The sequence below is a fragment of the Bacillus rossius genome, chromosome 1 (genome assembly GCF_032445375.1).
Source record: "Bacillus rossius redtenbacheri isolate Brsri chromosome 1, Brsri_v3, whole genome shotgun sequence".
In the NCBI taxonomy this organism is placed as follows: Eukaryota; Metazoa; Arthropoda; class Insecta; order Phasmatodea; family Bacillidae; genus Bacillus; species Bacillus rossius.
The window spans coordinates 344,533,049-344,553,601 of NC_086330.1; the positions used below are offsets into that span (position 1 = coordinate 344,533,049).

General features: G+C 35.6%; 1 protein-coding gene across 3 annotated transcripts in view; it reads right to left on the minus strand.

Moving 5' to 3' along the window:
• The window catches only part of LOC134528153 (receptor-type tyrosine-protein phosphatase T-like), a 93,767-nt gene that overhangs the window by 15,645 nt on the left and 57,569 nt on the right, over positions 1–20,553 (minus strand). For 2 of the 3 annotated variants that reach the window (XM_063361497.1, XM_063361495.1), the window contains 8 exons: positions 19,145–19,289; positions 14,861–15,180; positions 13,673–13,731; positions 11,887–12,071; positions 6,648–6,735; positions 4,037–4,113; positions 3,310–3,444; positions 1,072–1,212 (listed from right to left, as the gene is read on the minus strand). In XM_063361497.1, the coding sequence (XP_063217567.1) occupies positions 1,072–1,212; positions 3,310–3,444; positions 4,037–4,113; positions 6,648–6,735; positions 11,887–12,071; positions 13,673–13,731; positions 14,861–15,180; positions 19,145–19,289 (1,150 nt within the window). The remainder of the gene's footprint in view (positions 1–1,071; positions 1,213–3,309; positions 3,445–4,036; positions 4,114–6,647; positions 6,736–11,886; positions 12,072–13,672; positions 13,732–14,860; positions 15,181–19,144; positions 19,290–20,553) is intronic. The other variant, XM_063361496.1, reaches the window with a different exon arrangement.

A 20,553-nucleotide genomic window follows, 5' to 3' on the forward strand; every position in this document is an offset into this window, starting at 1 on the left:
GAATATCAACCAAAATTTTTAGTACATAAAATAGTCCATAGAATAATATCAAAGTTTTAATGCTAAACTCTACATGACATTTAGGGGCTATAAATATATTCATTACTAATTTATTTAAAATTCCATACATACATGAAGGCAGAAACAAAACCAATGTTTTGTATTGTATGTTAGAAGGTACCATTGTTTTATTTCATTCCACCCTTCTTTCTCCTCTTTGTAAGAGTGCAATGTTAAATGTCAGTGCCTGACTGGACAGCTTACACTATCTGTAGGGAATATAGGAAACTCAAGGCTTTTTGTGGAAAACTGAGGATCTATGCCTTAAGGCAGCAGGATCTCCAAGATTATAATGTACACAGGGGTTCTGACAGTGCTGATGAATGAGTCATACAAGGACATTGGTGCTGAGCCCATTACCCTTGCCACATAAGCATGAGACATTTGCAATCACGGACACCCAGTACCCTCACACAGGGGACGTTATTTAGTATCGCAATAACAAAGAAAGCTGAACTCAGGTGTGATATTTCAAGAATTAATATTTCAAGGATGAGCCACAAAATGTTACAAAAAATCATTAAATCCTAAGTGCTACAAGATTTCACCTTAAATCACAAAATATGATACTAATAGACACCAATATTGGGGGAAATATATAACAAATAGGATAACATTTTTTTTTCACATAGGAAAGTAAATATAATGTTATTCCGTTAGGTTTTTTTTCTTTGTTAATACACCAAGACAAAAACTAAATTCTATTTTCAGATCAAAAGTGATTACAGAACCCAACCAAGAATTTAAGTGTAGTTTAAATAATGAAATTTCGAATTAAATATGTAGTGAGAAATTTTCACACAAATTTTATATGAAACTTAAGTTTGACATAATCTAACAGCTACTCAGGTCATTAGTTATAAGAATCAAATGAAAAAAAATTTATTAAAAAGATAATTTTTTCATTACTATACTTTTCTTTAGTTTTTTGTTAATTTTAAAGATGTTAAACTGCTAAAATCAAAGCAAATTAATATTGGAAATTTTCGCAACACTTTTCAAAATTCCTACCTTTCTATCTTCGCCTTCACAGGAGACTTTCAGGGTCCGTATCGTATAATCTGCAAAAACTTGCTCACTTTCCGTCAGAATAGTTATATTTCTGTGAGTTACCTCTTTTCTATGCTCTGGCCAATAATGTTCACACTTTTTCTGCAAAAGAAAGCCACATCAACACATTATTTACATACAGTAAATAATTCTTAAAATTGATCAGAAGCTCCGTGTGTACAGATACACTCCATGAAATAAGACTGGCCAGAAGATAGCATAGATATTGGTACATACAAATCCTAACAAACTTAACTGAATTGCATTAAAATCAAATCAAAGTGTAAATAAATGCAAATACACAAGGTTTTAAAACCTTTTCTAATAAAGTGCTGAAATACACCACTATGAGAATGACTATAATATTTTCCTAGATATAATTCCTTTATTGCGGTAATATTCAAGTCAAGACCAAATCTATATAAATAAAAATGTAAATATTCATTTGTTCAAAATCTTAAAACTCCAAAAGTTCTTCACTGAGTGCTTTGAAATTTTTACACAACATTGCATACAAATACACATGTGTTTTTATATACTTATGTCACACCTGTGACAGGTAAAAAAATACATAAAATATAGATAGAAATATAGAGAGAAAGATAGGTGTATGGAGGATAGAGATATAGAGGGAATATTAGATATATAGACAAAGAGAGATAATGAAATAGATAAAGATAGATATTTATGTACATATAGATATAGAGAGAGAGATCTAGAGATATTCATAGAGATAGAGAGATATAGATTTAGAGAAAGGGATAGAGATATGCTTTGTAGATGTGTACCTAATTAAAAAAATTACTAAAGAAAATTGATTGAGAATTGCTACGCATGTCGAGCATTAGCTAGTTGAAAATAAGATTACTACAAACAATTTTTTTTTGAGTGCCAAAAAAACCATTGTATTTATTAGTCAGAAATAATAAAAAACATAGTAAACGTAAGCATTTAATACTCACATCAGTCTAGTCTTCCCCATAGGAAAATTTTCTTAAAATATTTTAAACACTTTTAGGATTGTATAAAGCATGCACAAGATGGTAAAAAAAAAAAAAAAAAAAACATAATTTTTTTTAATATACTAAAATAATTCCAACTGCATGTTGGAGACAGTGAGCCAGTCATCGATAGCAAAGCAGAGATGGCCACTGAGAGAGAACTGTGTGACATAGCCCTTAACTAGCAGGATACAAACTGCTCTAAGGCTTTTATCCAGTCAATGTTTCTGAAATGGAGGGACAATATACTGGAATAAATTAACAGGGAATTTTGGAAATTACATGTTGTCACATTTTTTCCTGCAGAAGAGTATTCACGATAATGAGCCGATAAAAATATTTTAGGTTCTCCAGAATACGGCTATGTCACAGCATGAGAAGCTAACAATGACTGCCGTAGATTCCAAAGAAATAAATCTACTGTAAACTACGATACAAGCAAGGTGTCTACTGGTTAGATGAACTGACCTTTCTGCGTATTTGTTTTATTGGCATGTGAGATAACAAATTAACAGTGAAAAATTTAGTCAATAACCATTACTAATTATTTATATCTTCATATATTTCCTTAGTAGGTACATAATATTTTTACAAGCTGTGATGTAAGGAAGTAATTTCTTAAACCTTACTTTAATTCAACTGGAATATCATTCCAAAACTTATTCCCAACATCTTAGGTGAGAAATATTTTTGTTATATATTGTATTATTTCGTACAAAATATAAAAAAACATTTACTTAAAAAAATTCAACATTTTTAGTTTGATCAATAACTTGCTTTAAATTAGGATACAATTTCTGACACTTTAGGAAACTTAAAGGTTATATCCTCATGTCTACACTAAGTCTGAAATCTTTTAGGTGATGGTGTATGAGGTGAATGAAACTAACAATATTGTGAAATGATTTTGCAGAACATTTAAGGGTGAACTAAACATACAAAATGATAACATTATGAAGCATAGAACCAGAGACAGATCCAAGGCAGGGGGCCTACAGATGTTTTAGCCCCTCATTGTCCATTCTGATTGTAACTTACTCTAGGTAAAATACATTTTATGAGATAAACAGCGATAAACATTAGTTTCTGAATATGAAAAAGAGCCAAGCCTTCCAACCCCCCTCCAACCATATCTCTGGCCCTTAATGATATTCCGCATCTGCCACTGAATACCACATTTGTATGAAATAAAACATACCTTGCCATTTTCCATAATGTTTGCCAGCATCGAAATTACATGAACCTGTTCCTGCCAAACCATTCGCCAGAAGTCGTCCACTGTGTTGGGCTTCGGGCCCTGAGTGGCGATGTACATCTTCCTGGTGTTGTAGCCCTGAAACCAACCACAAGGCACACACTCGCTTCTTCGCCGGCCTTCAAGGACATCAGTCCCAAAGTATAACCAAAAGCACTTGAAAACAATGGAGGACAACTTCATGGTTTTTGTGGCGACAAATCTGCCGCTGTTGTCACACCAGTCCAATAGACAGCAGAAGAAATGTCCAATATTACAGAGAATTTGTTTGAAGTTTACAATACTAACATTGGATAGTAAAAAAAAAAAAATCTTTTCTCTCTTACAAAATCTTTTTTAACATTATACAAATATAATGTAAAAATTAACCTTCAGTACTTTGATTTTTCCATATAGAAGTGAAAAATATTCTTGCCAGATAATAAATAAAGTATATTATTTAATTATAAATTAATAAAATATTATTTTAGCATCATTCCATGTTGCACACTCGCCTGTGTTGATAGAATTGCGTTGTCCAGTATTGGTACCTAAAGTATTTGGTAATACAGTATTTAGATGAAAATGCACAACACTGTGCAGGCTTTATTAATTGTTCATGGCACTACACTAAGTCCGGTCTTACGAACGTGACATCACGCACACCAGAAATGAATAACTGTCCACTCACATCTATGTAGTTGGCGTTGATGTAATCTGAGTATTCGTCGCCTTGTAGCTTTTCCAAAACCACCCGGCTGTGGTCATCTGAAAAAATAAATATTATCTAATGATGAACTATCTCCTAGATGCATGTAAAACTACATAAACAGCGGGTGTAACGACAAAATGGAATCGAACATGTGAACCAGTGTCTCAGTAGCGGCCGGTATTAAAGAGCACAAGTGCACGTTCACACCCAGTTTTCTAAAGAACATTTATTTATTTTGTAGAGTTAAAAGTTCCTTTTTATCTACTTTTACCAGTGGCAGCTACCAGAGTTACACTCGTCGCTTTGGTTGCATCTGTCACAGACATGGGTTTTTATTTTTTCGTTTGCGGCGATACGGCAACGCTGTAGTGTTCACAACGGATCTGTGCACGAAACGCGCTGCCTGCATGCCTGCCTCGGTCCTTTTGCGCATGCGCACGAAGGAATTACGTCACCTCCTACGGGACATTTTACACTGGACGAGTGCATGACTCTGGTGTGCTCGTGATTGTCCTGGCGTTTCGTTGCTCATTGATGAAGTTCCAAATTTCTGCATGCACAGCAGCACTGATCAGAGAAGTAAGTCACAACTTATGAATCAGCGCGGTAGATGTCAGTATTGTCCACTCCAATACTATCACCCCTAACCAAACAAACTTTTCGTTTTCAGTTTTTTTACGTCCAGTAGAAACAAGTATTTGCGTGTGGTTTAATGCGAGCGTAAATATCTTTAAATAATTAGTGTGAGTGTGCGTTTGTAAAATATTTTTCTGTGCCTTACGCAGGACAACATTTTTCTGAGGTATGTTATAAAGTTTCCCTTTGTTGTAAGACTTTAACCGTGAAAATGTGACTGCGTTATTTGGCGCGACAGAAAACTTACTACAAGGAAAAGTTAATTAAAAATTTAGGAACACTATGTCAGAAGAAAGACTTACTGCTTTAGCAATGTTGTCAATAGAAAAAAGACTAATAAACAGCATGCATGATTTTAATCATAGAGTCATCAACAAGTTTTCTCAGCTGAAAACCAGACAAATGGATTTATTTTTACAAATAAATAATGGTGCAATACCTTTGTAGCATTAAAGTTTGTAAAATCATATTTTTTAGCTTCACATTGCTTTGAGGTGCAACACTTTGATAAGCTTAAGCCCACCCACAAATTTGAAAAATCAAGAACATCAAACATAATTTTTTATTATTTATGTGAGGCTTGATCAGCGATCTACCATTTTGAATTACAATTTAAAATCTCTTAAAAAACAACTAGTCTGCTCAATAAGCTTCGTTGTGTTAATTCGGGCTACAATTACAGACATGAGTTTGTGTAATAAACGAAATATATCTTTCACGACTCCAAGATAAGCAGTAACTGCTACGGTGCCGCACCAACACAGATAATCTGACACCAAAACAGGCTTCAAGAACGCAGAAAGATAGGTGGTCTTTTTTTTTCTTTATGAGTGCATATGTGTTAGCATGTGTGTAGGTATGAGTGTGTGAACACCCATGATTTAACATCACCGGCCGCTACTGCAGTGTCTGCTTCCAGCCACGTGGCAGCACCTTTCAAGTACCAAGCGTGTCGGATGCCTTAAGAGCCCACAGAATAGGGTCAGAGAGTAAGCGTGTCAGGCACAAAGAGCGGACCAGGCCTCTGTGATTAGGGAGAGTTTCTTACTAAAGGGGGAATACTTCAAGCCTGGTTCCCACACGGGCCCCGCTATGCCAGGGTCCACATGCCCTCTTTCATGTTGGTGGCATCATCAACAACAACTGCGGGAGTTACGAACATCCTGAATGCCCCCGATCACAACAACTGACCCCTTGAACGTGAGGCTTATAGACAACCCGGGCACACAATAACTTTAACATTGGTAGGGTTTAAGAATACTGATGCGACCAATACAGAACTTGGTACAGATAGTTCTAATTGCAAATCTCTCCTACTTCTGTTTTTAAATTATTCGTAAAATGAGTTATAACTATTAAAATTTTATTTTAAAATTTTTTTTTAGTCATACTGTAAATATTACTTCCTGTACTATGAAACGAGATTTATGTTTAAAGTCTTATTGCAGTGCAACAGTTAGATTGGTAGGCGACCAAAATCGGTTTCCTTATGTTTAAGAACATTAGAGCAAGTCTGAGTAATGTTAATTTTGCTACATGGCAGAAGGATATTAAAATTAATTTCCAGCTAGACTTCAAAAAGTGTCTCGGAATATGCTATGAGACCACACTTGAGGGATTTTTCCATATTTTTGTAACAATTTTTTTGGAATTTCAAGCCATAAATCATATCTCGCAGACTTTCTATACTTTATTGCAACAACATATTTACTAACAGGCTCTAGTCTACTTATTATTTCACGCTGGTGACTACAACTGTCATGATAATCACACCAGTTCACAAGTGTCAACTTCAGCAAGTAACCAGAGCTAAGTCCTATTCCATGTCAAACCAAAATATTTAGATCTGAAACTTTGTTGCAAGCGGTATAAAAATACGTGAAATTGCAAGATGGCGAGGCCTAATCCCCCTTAATATGTTCACCTTAATGTCTCATCGCAAAATGGTACGTACAGGCAATAAGATTTCCATAGCGGTTTTTCGGCTTGTTCTGTGGGAGTTTGCCATACTCCCATGGTTGCGTCTGTCCACGTGGAAACCGCTGGAACAGTAAAACACACCAACATTCAACACAAAACTTTGTTTTTTGATAACACCTGTATGAATATTCAAAGTTTCAATTATCAAAATGAATAAATAATTATTTGTAATCAATATTATTTCAAAAACACTTTGAAACAGCAAATATTCAACTGTATGTATCTAAGTGTAATGAAGTTGTTGCCTATCACCACATTAAAGTTGAATCACTGTTGTAAAATATGTGTACTATGCCTGGCAGTTATCTTGGCGTCTGAGCTCCCTAGTCCTGTCTGATGGGGAGGGGAGGGCGAAGAGAAAGCGATACCCTATTGTCAAGGTCAGCGGCCAGGTTGTACTAGCAGAACAGAAAACATTTGGCGCCTGACTTCCTACACTACGTAAGTCTGTATCCAAGTCCGTGGGGGCCCCAGGGCGGTAAGGCCTTTTGGCTAAGAGCGCTAGGTTACCAAACCAAAAGTGAGAAATCCTATGAATTGTACTTGTATTACATAAGTGTAACATTGTGTAAATTGCAGTGGTTGTGCTCGAATATTTGTACTCATCTGTCAGAAAAAGTAACAAACTATTATCTAAACCTGTAACGTTTTACTTTGTCCCATTAAATATACTTACGGTGTCTGCTAATCATTATGCTAACCAAAATTAATTGAAATGTTAACTCAGTAACTAGCGAAAACCAGACACAATTTATTTTGGAAAACTAGGTCACTTAGTATTTAAAATAAATTTAAAACTATGCTTCTCAATTCATTGTGTTCTCAAAGTTAATTAAAACAAAAGTCTTACAAGAAAAAGGAAACGACCAAAACATTACGCAATTGTAGATCTCCGCGCGAAAGCTATCTCACAGTTGATGACGCAGGAGCCAGTCTAGCCCTTATCGTTCTCCGGTTTCCGTACCTAAAACGTTCCATTTAGCGCTGGATGTACATTTAAGTAAACATGGAGCTTGTTATGTTATATTTGCTGCTTTAACTTCATGTCAGTCGTTTAGGAAACACCTGACTACCAACGTTAATGGCATTTAAAACATGCATGTGTATGTGTGGCTTTATATTTTAATGCACCTATAATCGATTATTTATAATAAATTTAAATACAATTTGCATTGTACTTCCACTTTAGAATGCATATTATAACCTTCAAAACCTCATATATATTATATGATTTTTTTAATGTAAGTGTGAAGTTCTCTTTCCATGATAATTGATTGTACAGTAGAACCCTGTTATAACGAATCTGAAGGGAGTAGTTTATATGTTCACTATAGAGGGGAAACTTTATATCTGGGAAAACTTTTATACTGGCAATACATACTCAAAAGCAAAATCTTAACTACACATAGGCCTAAGCCATGAAAAGAACGAATTAAAATACTCAAAGCAACAGTTTTATGAGCAAATGCAGATAATATTTTTAATGAACTACACTTTCTATTACCTAATGGTTCTTGGAAATCGGCATATTATCCTTTTTTCGGGCATTTAATACTCTGTGACGTTATCGCAGCTTGAGAAAGAAGATTGTTCAGCTTGTTTAATATTGTACTTAATGTGGATGTTGCAATTCCCAGTTCCTTTGCTATCAACACGTGCGGGACAGTGGGGTTGGAGTCTCCCTTTTCAATAATGTCCAGTTTATCTCGCACAGATAATGCCTTACGTTTTTTTTTACCGCGTTTTTACCTTTTTTATGTACGTACTTATTGAAGCACATTTGCAGCTTAATAACACGTAATTCTTTTTACCGTCAAAAGTAAATAAACGAAAAATAACGAGTCTGGTGCATCAAAGATTACAACGTATCATTTAGTATCGCAGTTGCTAAAGCTGGAACGAAATTTTCTCACTTTCTATGGAAAAATTTTGTCCACAGAGTTCTATCTAGTGGTAGTCTTACGAACCTTACCCGATCAAAATGTCCGATACGTGAACGGTAAAAAAAAATTGAATTTGCTGCTATAATGTACATACGTATTTGTGTGGCGGTAATTTATTTATAATTTTGAAAAAACAATAAATGTACACGCGTTCGCTCATTCTTTAACTATGCAGGGAAAACTATTTTTTATTTTCACCAAACTGATCACCATTTTTGGCTACACGTAGCCTACCGAGGCCACTCGAATACGACTTGTTTATAATATGAACAGTGGACAATCGAGTAGCGTATTGCGGAGAAAAACTTCAATGTGATCCAGAAGAGACGTTTTGTGAAAAAACTTTTAATTATATGAAAATATTTGAGATAAATGTGCATTATGTCGGCAAAATTTGTTCGTGGTACACGGGAAAACGTATCAACATTGACAAAAGTTGTACGCTATATCCAATAAATTAATACATAACCTCAAATCATTTTGCCGGGACTGAGACGGAAATTCACAATAAACGGGAATTCATTATAGGCGGGTTCACTATAAACGGGTTCTACTGTATTATGTGATGAAAAACAAAATTAAGTTAAAATTAATTACTAATATTACTATTCTTATTACTTTCTCTAGGTACTCCCGTTTTCCCCGTTCTGTCATTTCGTCAACGCTTCATACTCATCATTTCTCCACAATAGGCTATCAAGACCCTTACTTGTTAATAGCCGCCCAACTCACACATACCCTAACTGCCCAAATATTTTACTCCACTATACACTACGTAACAGTAACGTAGTAAAGATATATTTCCATTGTTTATTAAATACTTAAAATATCTGTTTTTTTTCCTGGCGTAGTTTGTGGGTCATGTGGTTGTTCTTTGCTGACTTTACGAATCCTGACTATGGACCGTTCACTCACACCCGTGTACTTCGCTGCTCTTGCCGCCTGTCTCTGTAAACGCTCGAGCAGACATTTATTTTTCGCTTCTTCATCAATAAACTGCATCACGGTTTTTATTATTTCCCGCTCTCCGCTATGTATCACTTTACCGCGCCTCTGCGAGCTGCCACCTTCGCCTTCAATCTTTGGGTATACACTGAAGGGTGATATTTTCCTAACAGCCACTACACGGCTCTCGGCTACGTGTCGCCTGCTTACCCCCTCTTCTTTCTCCGGTCCCGCTGTCCCCGCACCCCCGCGCTGAGACACGCCAAGATAACTGCAGGCCACAGTATTTATGTATCAGTTAAAATGTATCAATAGACCTGATATTAGCCATATTTTATTTCAACCTGTGCACAGTTAACAGCAGAGCGGCTAAAGATTTGGAATTTTTTAACGAGGTAAAAACCAGCAAACAACCACTTCAAAAAGATCTGTAAAAATTTTGGTTGTCTGTAAAGTCGGTTTACGGACGATAGTTTAACGTGACAACGTCACAACAAAACATAGATGAAATGATTGATCCAGAAGAAAAGGAAATATTATATTCGGCCTGAGACTGAGCCGTAATAGGTTTTTGCAACCAAACCATTTAGGCATTAAAAATATTATATTCTTTGAGGAAGAAATTTTTTTTTAATTTTTTTATCTTTTGTATGATAAAATCTACCTCTGCATACTTTTATGAATAAAATTGAATCAATTTTATTGAATTATCAGTATTTTGTATGGATACAAAGAAGGAGTGAAATGAAATGTACAATTTAATTAATAAATTTACTTTTATTTGCATTTATTAATTCAAATATATTTATTGCTTTTGAAATGTTGCGTGCGCCGTATTTATTTTTACAAGTACAAAAAAAAAATTCGCAGCTGCCGAGATTCAAACCGGTAACCTTTGGATTGGAAGTCATCCATGCTAACCACATGGCCACGAGACCATATTGAGATAATTGTTTCAGATGTTTATTAATTAATAATATTCCACGCAGGATATTTGTTTGAATTTCTTTTAACTAGCATATTGTCTGTTGGACTCGAAATATTTACACGCTCGTGGGCTCATAACTATAATACGGTGTGTGATTTAGTTGATAAAATAATAACTCATGACAAATAATTACCAATGTCAAACTAAAGCGTGAAAACTGTCATTCCAGCAATAAATATTTAGTTACACAGCTAAAACAATACTCATACAACACGGTTTAAATATACTGATTTACACTAGTAATTAAAATAACACGTACTTGTAAGAATGCCATTTCCTTGCGAATATACTCCCGTGGCGCGGTGCACAACAATAACCTCGAACCAGTACGCCGCCACGTGCCAGCCGAATTCTCTGTACCGTCCGCAACATACCAGAGAGATGCCACGCATGCGTAAACACATCCGTAGTGGGACAATTTTTTTGTGCGTGCAGCCAGCGTTCATCGATTTATTAGACGTTGTCACGTCAAAATTTAAAAGAATAATTTGTTCTTAGTTTTTTAAATATATTTTTAAGTTGACACTGACCAGGGCTTTGCCCCTTTAAGCCTGGTCAGACGCTGCTCCCTTTGCGGTCCCATGGCATCCCTAACCACTCCTTCCTGGCATTTGCACCGTTGACACATACGCATGCGTGTGCTACGTGACCGGTGTTTGAATGTTCTCGTATCAACGTAAATCAAGCCCTCTAGCCCAGACCTCAATGTGAAATATCTATTGCCATGGTGTGAAATCATGAACAAGTATTTGCTAATATATGACTTTTTTGTTATCATAAAAATATTTACAACTAGTTCTGGTTTTCACGTCCAAAAAATTAGTAAAAAAAAACCTACATAGTTGTAAAATTATGGCCATGAAAGCCTACAACAAATTTTTTTCAATCATTCATTAAAAATGTTCACAATTTTCTTTACCAAAGCTTGCTATTTATGTTCAAGAATATTTTGATATTTGTATCTGAATTCTATTCAAACTTTGAAGTTAAGTACTACTGCAACACCTGAATATCATGTCAAACAAATATTAGAGAAGCTGTAATAAACATCTTAACTATAAAAATAAAATAAAAAAACCCACTAAAATGTATTGGCTTCACACAAAAACAATGATAGTTGACAAGAATATGTTTAAACCACCATGAAAGTGTTTATACCTGCCATTATTAACCTCCACAATGACTTTGTAACCACTCAACTACAGCAGTAGAAAAAAAACTGTAAGAATGGGTCTATAAAGTTATATCTCCTTAAAAAAAATCTTTAAGTGTGAATATAAAAAAAACCCTGACAAACACATGAATTAGCAAATTCATTAAAAAAATTTTTTACTCACCGTATACTGTTTTTGCAGCTCTCCTGACAATATTTCCTTCATTACATAGTTTTCAAGGTCTTTGATGGCCACTCGACAGGAAAGTCGTTCCGACAGCGGTAACTGTGGGTCATTGTCATTAAAGACTTCTTCGTCTTCAGATGGCGGATCTGGTGCCGGTGGCTTCAAAATGCAGGTATCATCTACTGGGAAAGAAATGTTTCAACAAGGAAGTGAGTCTATTTCGCTCGAGACTTAAATTCGACCACCTAAAATATCGACTGTCACGATAATAACTGAAAAACTGAAAGCTTTCCCCTTTATTTACAAAATACTTTGTAAGTATGGACTTAGGGCGGTATTCCAAGACGTTTGGGTAAGGTAGCGAAAAAGCACTGCCTTATTGGGATACAACCATAACTTAACTCGCGAGCCATATTCCAGAACAGAGTCCAAACCGAATCCCGGAGGTAACAGAAACGCAAACATTTTAATAAACAGTGCCCTGCGCAAGGCTAGAAACTGGTTTCAACGCATTCTAGCACAAGTTCGGCAACCATCGATACAATTGTTGTGGCAAAAATCCTAGAGATAGCAGCAGCATTGCACAAATTAAATGGTGTTATTCTAATTTTCTCCTCAAGGTTTTCTGACCAGCCTCATTACTAGGCACCATCGTAACACCAATTAGTCCCAAACAAGTAACACACATTTTCTGGGAAATTTCCTCAATCAGTCCAAATGTACCATTTTCATTTGTCCCCATTTCCCTCTCTGGATGTGGCAGACCACATTATTTAGTCATTTCAACACTCCATATGAGCCCCTTGAAGCTTTGCAGGTTGTAAAGCCACACAAAGTCACATTCTTGAAATCTGGTTGAGTTACTATTTAAGTTGCAATTACTTCTTTTTATGATCATTAACTTGTACAAAATGTAGTCAGGATAGTTTCACTACCATAAAGTTTCATTTGGCACACCGATACTTTCGGTACGTCTCCTGATATTCACAAAATTGAAAATATACGAGTGAGCTTTGTGCATGTGGGGAATTTGGGCAACAGTTAGGTCACGGATAGGACACCAAAATCCGTTCCCTGAAAATGAGGGACTGGCAGTGTCCTATCGTGCACTAGAGAATACAGTTAGGGAACAGGTGTAGCATGTTCAACACCTAAACCCTTATTTTCTTGTCTTGAAATACCGGCCTTAGTCTATGAGTCACTCACTGGTCTTTAGCTGTGAGTTATCTAGTGGCAATCAGATGTTGTTTTCACTATCGTAACATGACAACAAAATTTCTCCCTCATTGTAATAAGAATGGAAGAGAGGACATGATTTAAGATTTACAATCAACCACCATAATTAGAGACCGGAAAAATTTGCAGGTTCAATGACCTCCAGGATGGATTCCAATATCCTCTACACACTCGGGCAAATGCCAACTGTTCATTGGCTGCTGACTCGTGAGTCGTCTCGTCTGGGTGGCCTGTGATTCGACACTTCTGTGAGTGAGGGTCTCTGATTGGCCGTCATTGCTCCAGATTAACAGTGAACCAATGACCAATGAAGCAGCACTAAGGTATATTTATTTGAATTTTAGCATGACACGAAATGAACCCGCGAATTTTTCAGGTCTCTAACCATAATGCTCCCAAAAATTAATAACATTCCGAAATTGATCCCACAATGAGCATGAGTATACATATTGTATAGATATGGAATCAGTTTGTAAGCTAGCTGAAAAATAATTCACCCCCCCCCCCCCCCCCCCCCCAAGTAATATATTGATAGTGGAATGCCTACCTTTTTGCTGTTTCATTTGTATTACTAATTTTGAATTGGAAAGTGCTGGAAATGAGGTTCTGAAAAAAATATATACACATATATTTGTAACATTTACATATATTTTTTCTGGTCTGTCAAAAACTATAAACTACTTCATTTTACTTGTTGTCTTCAGCACAACATTCAATTACACAAAAGTTTAAATATCTCTACATGTACAATTAAGGAAAAATTAATTAACATAAAATTCAGATGAAAACTAGTAGTAGACAAGTTGAAAATTGATCAAGGAGCATTGGGTGATACATTGTATTTGCTTTTGGGTCACCAGTTAATGGTGAAGTTACAAGCATTAAGTTGACAGGGTGCATTACTCGAACAAGTTTTGTAGCGGTCTGTCCAATTGTCCACTTGTCCCCCACAGTGATCTGGGTTTGAGTCCTGCAAAGTCCTCGCTGGATGTCTGCACCACGGGAAATGTGGCAAGGTGGCAGGTGTTGCACTTTACCACCACATCCACACCCATGCAAGCTCGATACTGTGATAACATTCTGGGCCAGTTAGGCTTTCTTTCTGCAGCCAAACCAGTTGAGATTGATAAAAATAACTTGGCTTTGATCACTACACCCAGTGTTCGTAAAACTGCTTTCCGAAGCTTATTTAGTGCCTTGTGTTTGTTTCACACACACACAGAAACCTTTCTCGAAGTTTACGAGGACAACAAACAATTTGTCAACTTCAATAAAACATAACTGCCACAAATTTCACTCAAAATTCTGCATTTTTAACAACAATAAAAACTCTATGCACAATGTTACTTCCTTTGTATGTTGGTCAAATCACTACAACATGAATCAAATTTTGAAAGGTCCTTATAGAAATAAATACTAATGGTAACACAAATATATATAATATAAAAATATGCAATTTTGAGACTTTTTAAACACCTAAAACTGCAAACTTGCATTGTTACAAAGTAATAACTGGTCTCAACTTAAAATTCACATAGTATCAAAGTTTTTAAGAATAAATTTCTTGAGCTATATGAGCTTGGGCGGTATGTCTGATTTGAATAAACCAATAGTGCTAGGAAAAGCTATTAAAGTTTCTGATATATATTTTCCACATTTTGTTGCAGAAATATAACTTGACTGCCATTTTTTTTACAATACATCTAACATTTAAGGCTATCTGAAATAAACTTACCTCTTTTTGTAAATAAAGTACCCTATGGTTGGTACTATGATGAGAACAATGATAAGAATCACGATCAGGGCCATATTTGCTCCAGCGCCATCTTTCTCAGCCACTTGGGTCATGTTCAGGGCTTGGAAGAGGTTCAAGGGACCTTGCGCCAGCTCTAGTGTAGCAAAAGTCCTCTTGTCTCCTTGCTGGTTCACAACCACCGCAACTACTGTGTACGTGGCGTGGGTGTCCAAGGGGCGATTCACGTAGTTTTTCCCGAAAATGGAGTCGTCTGATACTGTGTTGTTACCAATAGTAAAGATCACTTGATATGTCTTTGGCTGAAATACATATATATTAACCATGTCAATATATTTTACTATCATTTTTCATACAATAAACAGTGAAAATGACTGAGGCATCAAAAATAAATAAAAATAAAAATAGCACGCAAGTATTTTAAGGGATTTTAAAAAAGAATACCAATGTCAAGCTCTGCAGAATAATGATTTAATAAATGGGCTTAACGTCTCGTCCAAATCACTGCCATTAAAAACGATGAGAGGTGATGCGATGAGAATGGAGCATTAACGAAATGAATGGGCGTAGAAGGCGGGAGTACCAGGGTGTTTATGAATACCTGGTGAACCAATTTCAAAACCTTTAAATAAAGTTTACTTATAACTTATTTATATCACAAGGTATTTTTTTATACCTATATAACCAGAAAAATAAACATAATAAGAAATACATACACTGCTCACGGGTAAGTGCCAATTTTTTTTAGAAAACTAAAATATTTTCTTAGAAAATTTGCACATGATTTTCAGTGCCAGGCTCACCACTATTTATATTGAATATGATACTAAAAATTAAGTGAAGTGTCCAAAAACAATTCATGTTGAAAAAAGGCTGCTGGAAAATAAAGTTAAGTGATGTCCAGCAACGTTATGTTAATTTCGGGACTTTATCGTGACTTTCGTTATTTCCATGATCAATAGTCACTCTGAATAGCACAAGAAAATCCACCAGCTCACTGCAACAACCGTCATGTTTCCCACTTACCAAAAATGGTGGTTCGATATGTCCAAAAACTCAAAAGCCATACAAATAATGGAGTATTTACTTATGTAACTAACAATGCTCAATAAATTAACGCTCCTCAATTACAATACCAGATTCTACACTTCCCTGGATTTTGCATTATTTTTAAACTCCTCTACAAGTGCAAAAAAAAAATCATCACTGTAACAAAAACATTTCTTCTTTAAAAATGCCCAAAGTTTTTTAAAAACACTGACGACATTCATAACAGCACTTGCATCATTGTCAAAAAATTATGGTATGTCACATTAACAATGAATAGGAACTTCATCTTCAACATGTTCACAAAAAAAGTGTACCTATCTATTGATTCTGTGTATATTGTAAATCATCTTAATTCATGTGAAAAGTTTAGCATCCAATGGGTGATTAAAAAAAAAAAATATGTGTGGGTGTGCACATACAAATACATGCATGTGCTTGCATGTACATATGAGTTTGAGTAGAGAGGATAGAAAAACTTGTTATCAGTTTCATTAAATTTTATTTGGTATGCAACATGCGCTTCGGCATTCAGACGCCCGCCGGCTCCTCCCCTTCCCTCGTTCCCCTTAAAGCCCCCTCCCGCACTCCCTCGTGACGTCCGCGTGACGTAGGCGCCTCCTTCCAGGCCTACTGAATGTGACACTAGCGCCATCTGGGTTTTTTATATATAGGGCTGTAATTATTTTGCTCGTTCTGTTCTGTTCCGGGAGCGATCGCCGTGAGGGGTGCTTCGGCATCGCGCCGTGTTACGCATGGCTTGGAGGTGTTCTCTGGTCGGTGTCTTACATTTTTATTTCTTGATAATTAAGTAGTTTGCCTTCTGCGTCATGTTTGGCTTGCCTCCTTGTGGCCTCATAAAGTAATGTTTACTGGACACCGAATTTGTTTCGTAATTTTCTGGTTTGCATTGCCAGTGTGTTTCACCTTGTGCATTTTTTTGATTTTGTTGTTTTTGCATTCGACCCATTTTCCGTTAGGGCGTTTGCAGTTTTTCTCCGCCGCACCTCTCACGTCCGGACAGACAGCATTCTATCTGCAATTGCTTGATTTAAATAACGTTAGCACATAACATTTGTATATTGGCTATTTGTATTGCTCACCAGTACCTGTTTACGTAATTCTTTCTTTCGTAATTCTTGTTATTGCCCCTCCACATTCATATGGGGCTTGATTTAAAGAATAATAAAGTTGTGTATTTTTGTATTTCTGATATTTACGCTTATTTCTTTAGGGGTTACACAACACGTCTGGCACTCTGCCTGTCCCTTTACAAGGGCCATTGTTTTTTTTATGTTTCTAATTGTTAACGTCATTGAGGTAAAGTGAGGTGGATTTCCCCTTCCCCTTCACGATACTTCAGGTATAACAAACTCTTAAGTAATGGTAGTAAATGACAAGAACATCCATTGCAACTAAATTAAATTTGACACACTACACACACTGTTCCTGAGCAGACAACTCTTACCCCATACTATATGCAGTCAAACTTTCTGCTGAAAATGTGACGGCTGGGTTGGTGTTTATGGTATTCTGTAAGTTGGTGCTTTCTTTGGTGGCAGATGCTGCCTGTGCTAGACTTCTCTACGGATCAGAAACCTAAAACTTAACCTGTGCAGTTGTCTACAGATTATAAAATAAGTACAATGTAATCCAATTAAATAATTTTGAAAAATATACATATAAATAATGTTAGAATTAAAAAAAATATATTTTACAACATTAGAAATGACTACAGCATTTAAAGGAGTATTAACATTACGTTTGACCGATATTCTGTAATGGTGTCAGTAGTTCTCCCCAGCTACCAACAAGTCGGGTAGTATACCTACCCTTGCGCACAGGCCTGGAGACAACAGGTCCGTGCATGTGAGAGCCAGCACTGGAAAGAGCGAGAGCATGTTCTGTCTATGCCCAGTCGAGCGAGCGAGAAAGAATGAGCAAGGGACAGTAATTAAAAAAATTAAAGAAAGAAAGGGTGAAAAATCTGAGAGAGCAAGTGTGAGAATGCATTAGGTCTGTATGGAACTTTGGCTAAGCGAATCAATCAAGCGGTTTTTAATATGCAATTTGATTTCATCAGAAAATTTGCTATTTATTTGAAACTTTAGTTGTGGTGCAAAGCTTCACATCTTACATGAAGCTTCGCATTTTTTGCAAACCTTCAAAACATTGGAAATATAAAATTTGTTCATGAAAATATATTTAATTTTTTTTTTGTGTTGTGTGTGTTTTGCTCGAAAATGTTGGTTTCTTAAAAAAAATCAAAAGATGGCGCTCCCTTTTCTTTTATAAGTGTTCAATATTAATAATCATGCATGTTTATATTACATTTTTTATTGATTTATGTTATAAATAAGGCCAAATTGTTTAAGCACATACTCAGTATCAAGCATTACAAACGTTAAATTATTTTTTTTTTACTTCAGTCCTATATTTTATAAAATTGTAAGTGTAATACAGCTTCATAGAGAACAATATTTGCAATTGATTCAATTTCGTGAATATTTCAAGCATTTGATTTGATATTCGCTTCGCATCAAAACAACTTGTATTCACACAGACCTAGTACACATGCACCTGTTTGTGTTGGTGAGAAAATCAGAGGATTTTATTATTACTTGGGCAAAATGTATTGGCAACAGCGAGGTCAGAGGACACGGATGAACTCAGCAACACAGTAATGGGTAACAGGGAAAGTAATCGGCCATGGCCCGCAGAAAGAAACCACCACAGCATTTGCCTGGAGTTGATTCAGGAAACCAGGCTGGCCAGCCGGGATTCAAACCCGGATACTCTGGGATGAGAGTCCACCTCGCTACTGCTCCAATGCAAAGAAATAAAGAAATATACATGGCATGAGTGAAAGAGGGTTGGAAAAGACATACTCGGAGAGAGATATTGCATATACAAATAGGAGCGTAAGCAAAATTTAATTACTGGGAAAGAGGGGGGGGGGGGGGGGGGGGGGTTGAAGGAGAAGGTACAACCACTCTGCCTGCTGTTTGCTTTCAAATTCTTTCTATTTGCTGGTGGCAATGATAGATTTTTTTTAGGATATCAGGGGGGGGGGGATGGGGGGAAGGGGAAAAAAAAAAAATATATATATATTCCTCTCATCCTCCCCTCCTGCGTACACCCCTGCATACAAACCTGAAGTTACCGTATTCCTTAGAATTTACAGCAACTACATATTAATTTTACAATAAATTAGAATACCTTTATTTCCCCAGCTATCCATATGTCACTACAATTCTGGAGGCGTGAATGATTCCAAATGTCATTCCAAAATGTTCCATTAACGAGAGGAACACTGTCCTTGTCTTCAGAACAACTCTCACAGCCAACCATGACAAAGTAGGCACTGCAAAAAAATGAACTCATTTCAGTAGGCTACCCGGTATTTACGGTTCCACGTGACAATGGCAGATAGCATAAGGGCCGTAGGCACAAAATTCCTCTCATGAATTCAATTACTATTGCTCTCACTGAATGGATTAAAATAATATGCATCTTAATATGGTACAGTTATGACATCTAGAGTAAGCTGAAATTATCAGTTTCACCTTCTATTAGTGTTAAGTCAAGTTTTCTAAAGCCAAATGCAGTGATTCAGACACAGAAATGTTATTTTACATAATATTAATAAGCTATCTGCAAGTGTTAAGACAGTGTATTCTTCAGGTCTCTTATAACTGTAGCACAAATGATACGCTAGTAAATAGTTGGTTAACAACAACTAAATACTATGATTCTAAGAAGTATTACAGAAAATAGGTGCTTCATCTAAATGACCATAATGCACACATTTTTATTACAATTACATTTTCCAATGATGCAAATTATCATGTATCAGGAGTTCAACATAACTGCCCATTTTCCATGCAGTGAAAATATTACAAATATTTTTAACTCATATATCCAGCATTGAATATATTAGAACAAATTTTATATTATATGCCAACTAAGGTAATTATAATAATTTTTTTGACCTTCAAACACTATTTTTTCATCCCTTGCACTAATAACATGGTCATATAAAAATTGTTTGCACCAAAGTTTAAGATTATATTAAGATGTTTTAAAATAAATTCAAACAAAATTTATACTACGAAAGAAGTGAATATTTTAAAACTTTTAACCATGTTTTTTTTTCTTTTCATTTCATCAAAAACTGTTTTAGCCAAGGTTTTAGATGAAGTTTAGGAATCATACAATAAATTATAATGGATATGATAGTAAATCTATTTTAAAAAATATTGATTATTTTTTTACTTTCAAACCTTGTTTTTTCAACCCCTTGCAATAATGGTAAGTATTATCAAAAATTATTTCAGACAAAAGTTTTAGATAAAAATTATAAGGTTTACAACCAATTGGTACTTATTTGATAGTGAGCCTACTAAGGGAGTTATGAATTTGTTGTTATTCAACCCCTTTTTATTTCACCCCTTAGAGTCATGGTAGGTCGTATAAAGTTGTAACTAATAATTTAAGGTTTTACAATAAATTTGAACAAAATCAATAGTGTACATGGTATGGAAATTATGAAATTTTTAAAATTCTACCCTTGTTTTTCTCAACTTCCTGCAGCAATGGTTCATCTAATCAAAAAAATTTTCAGACTA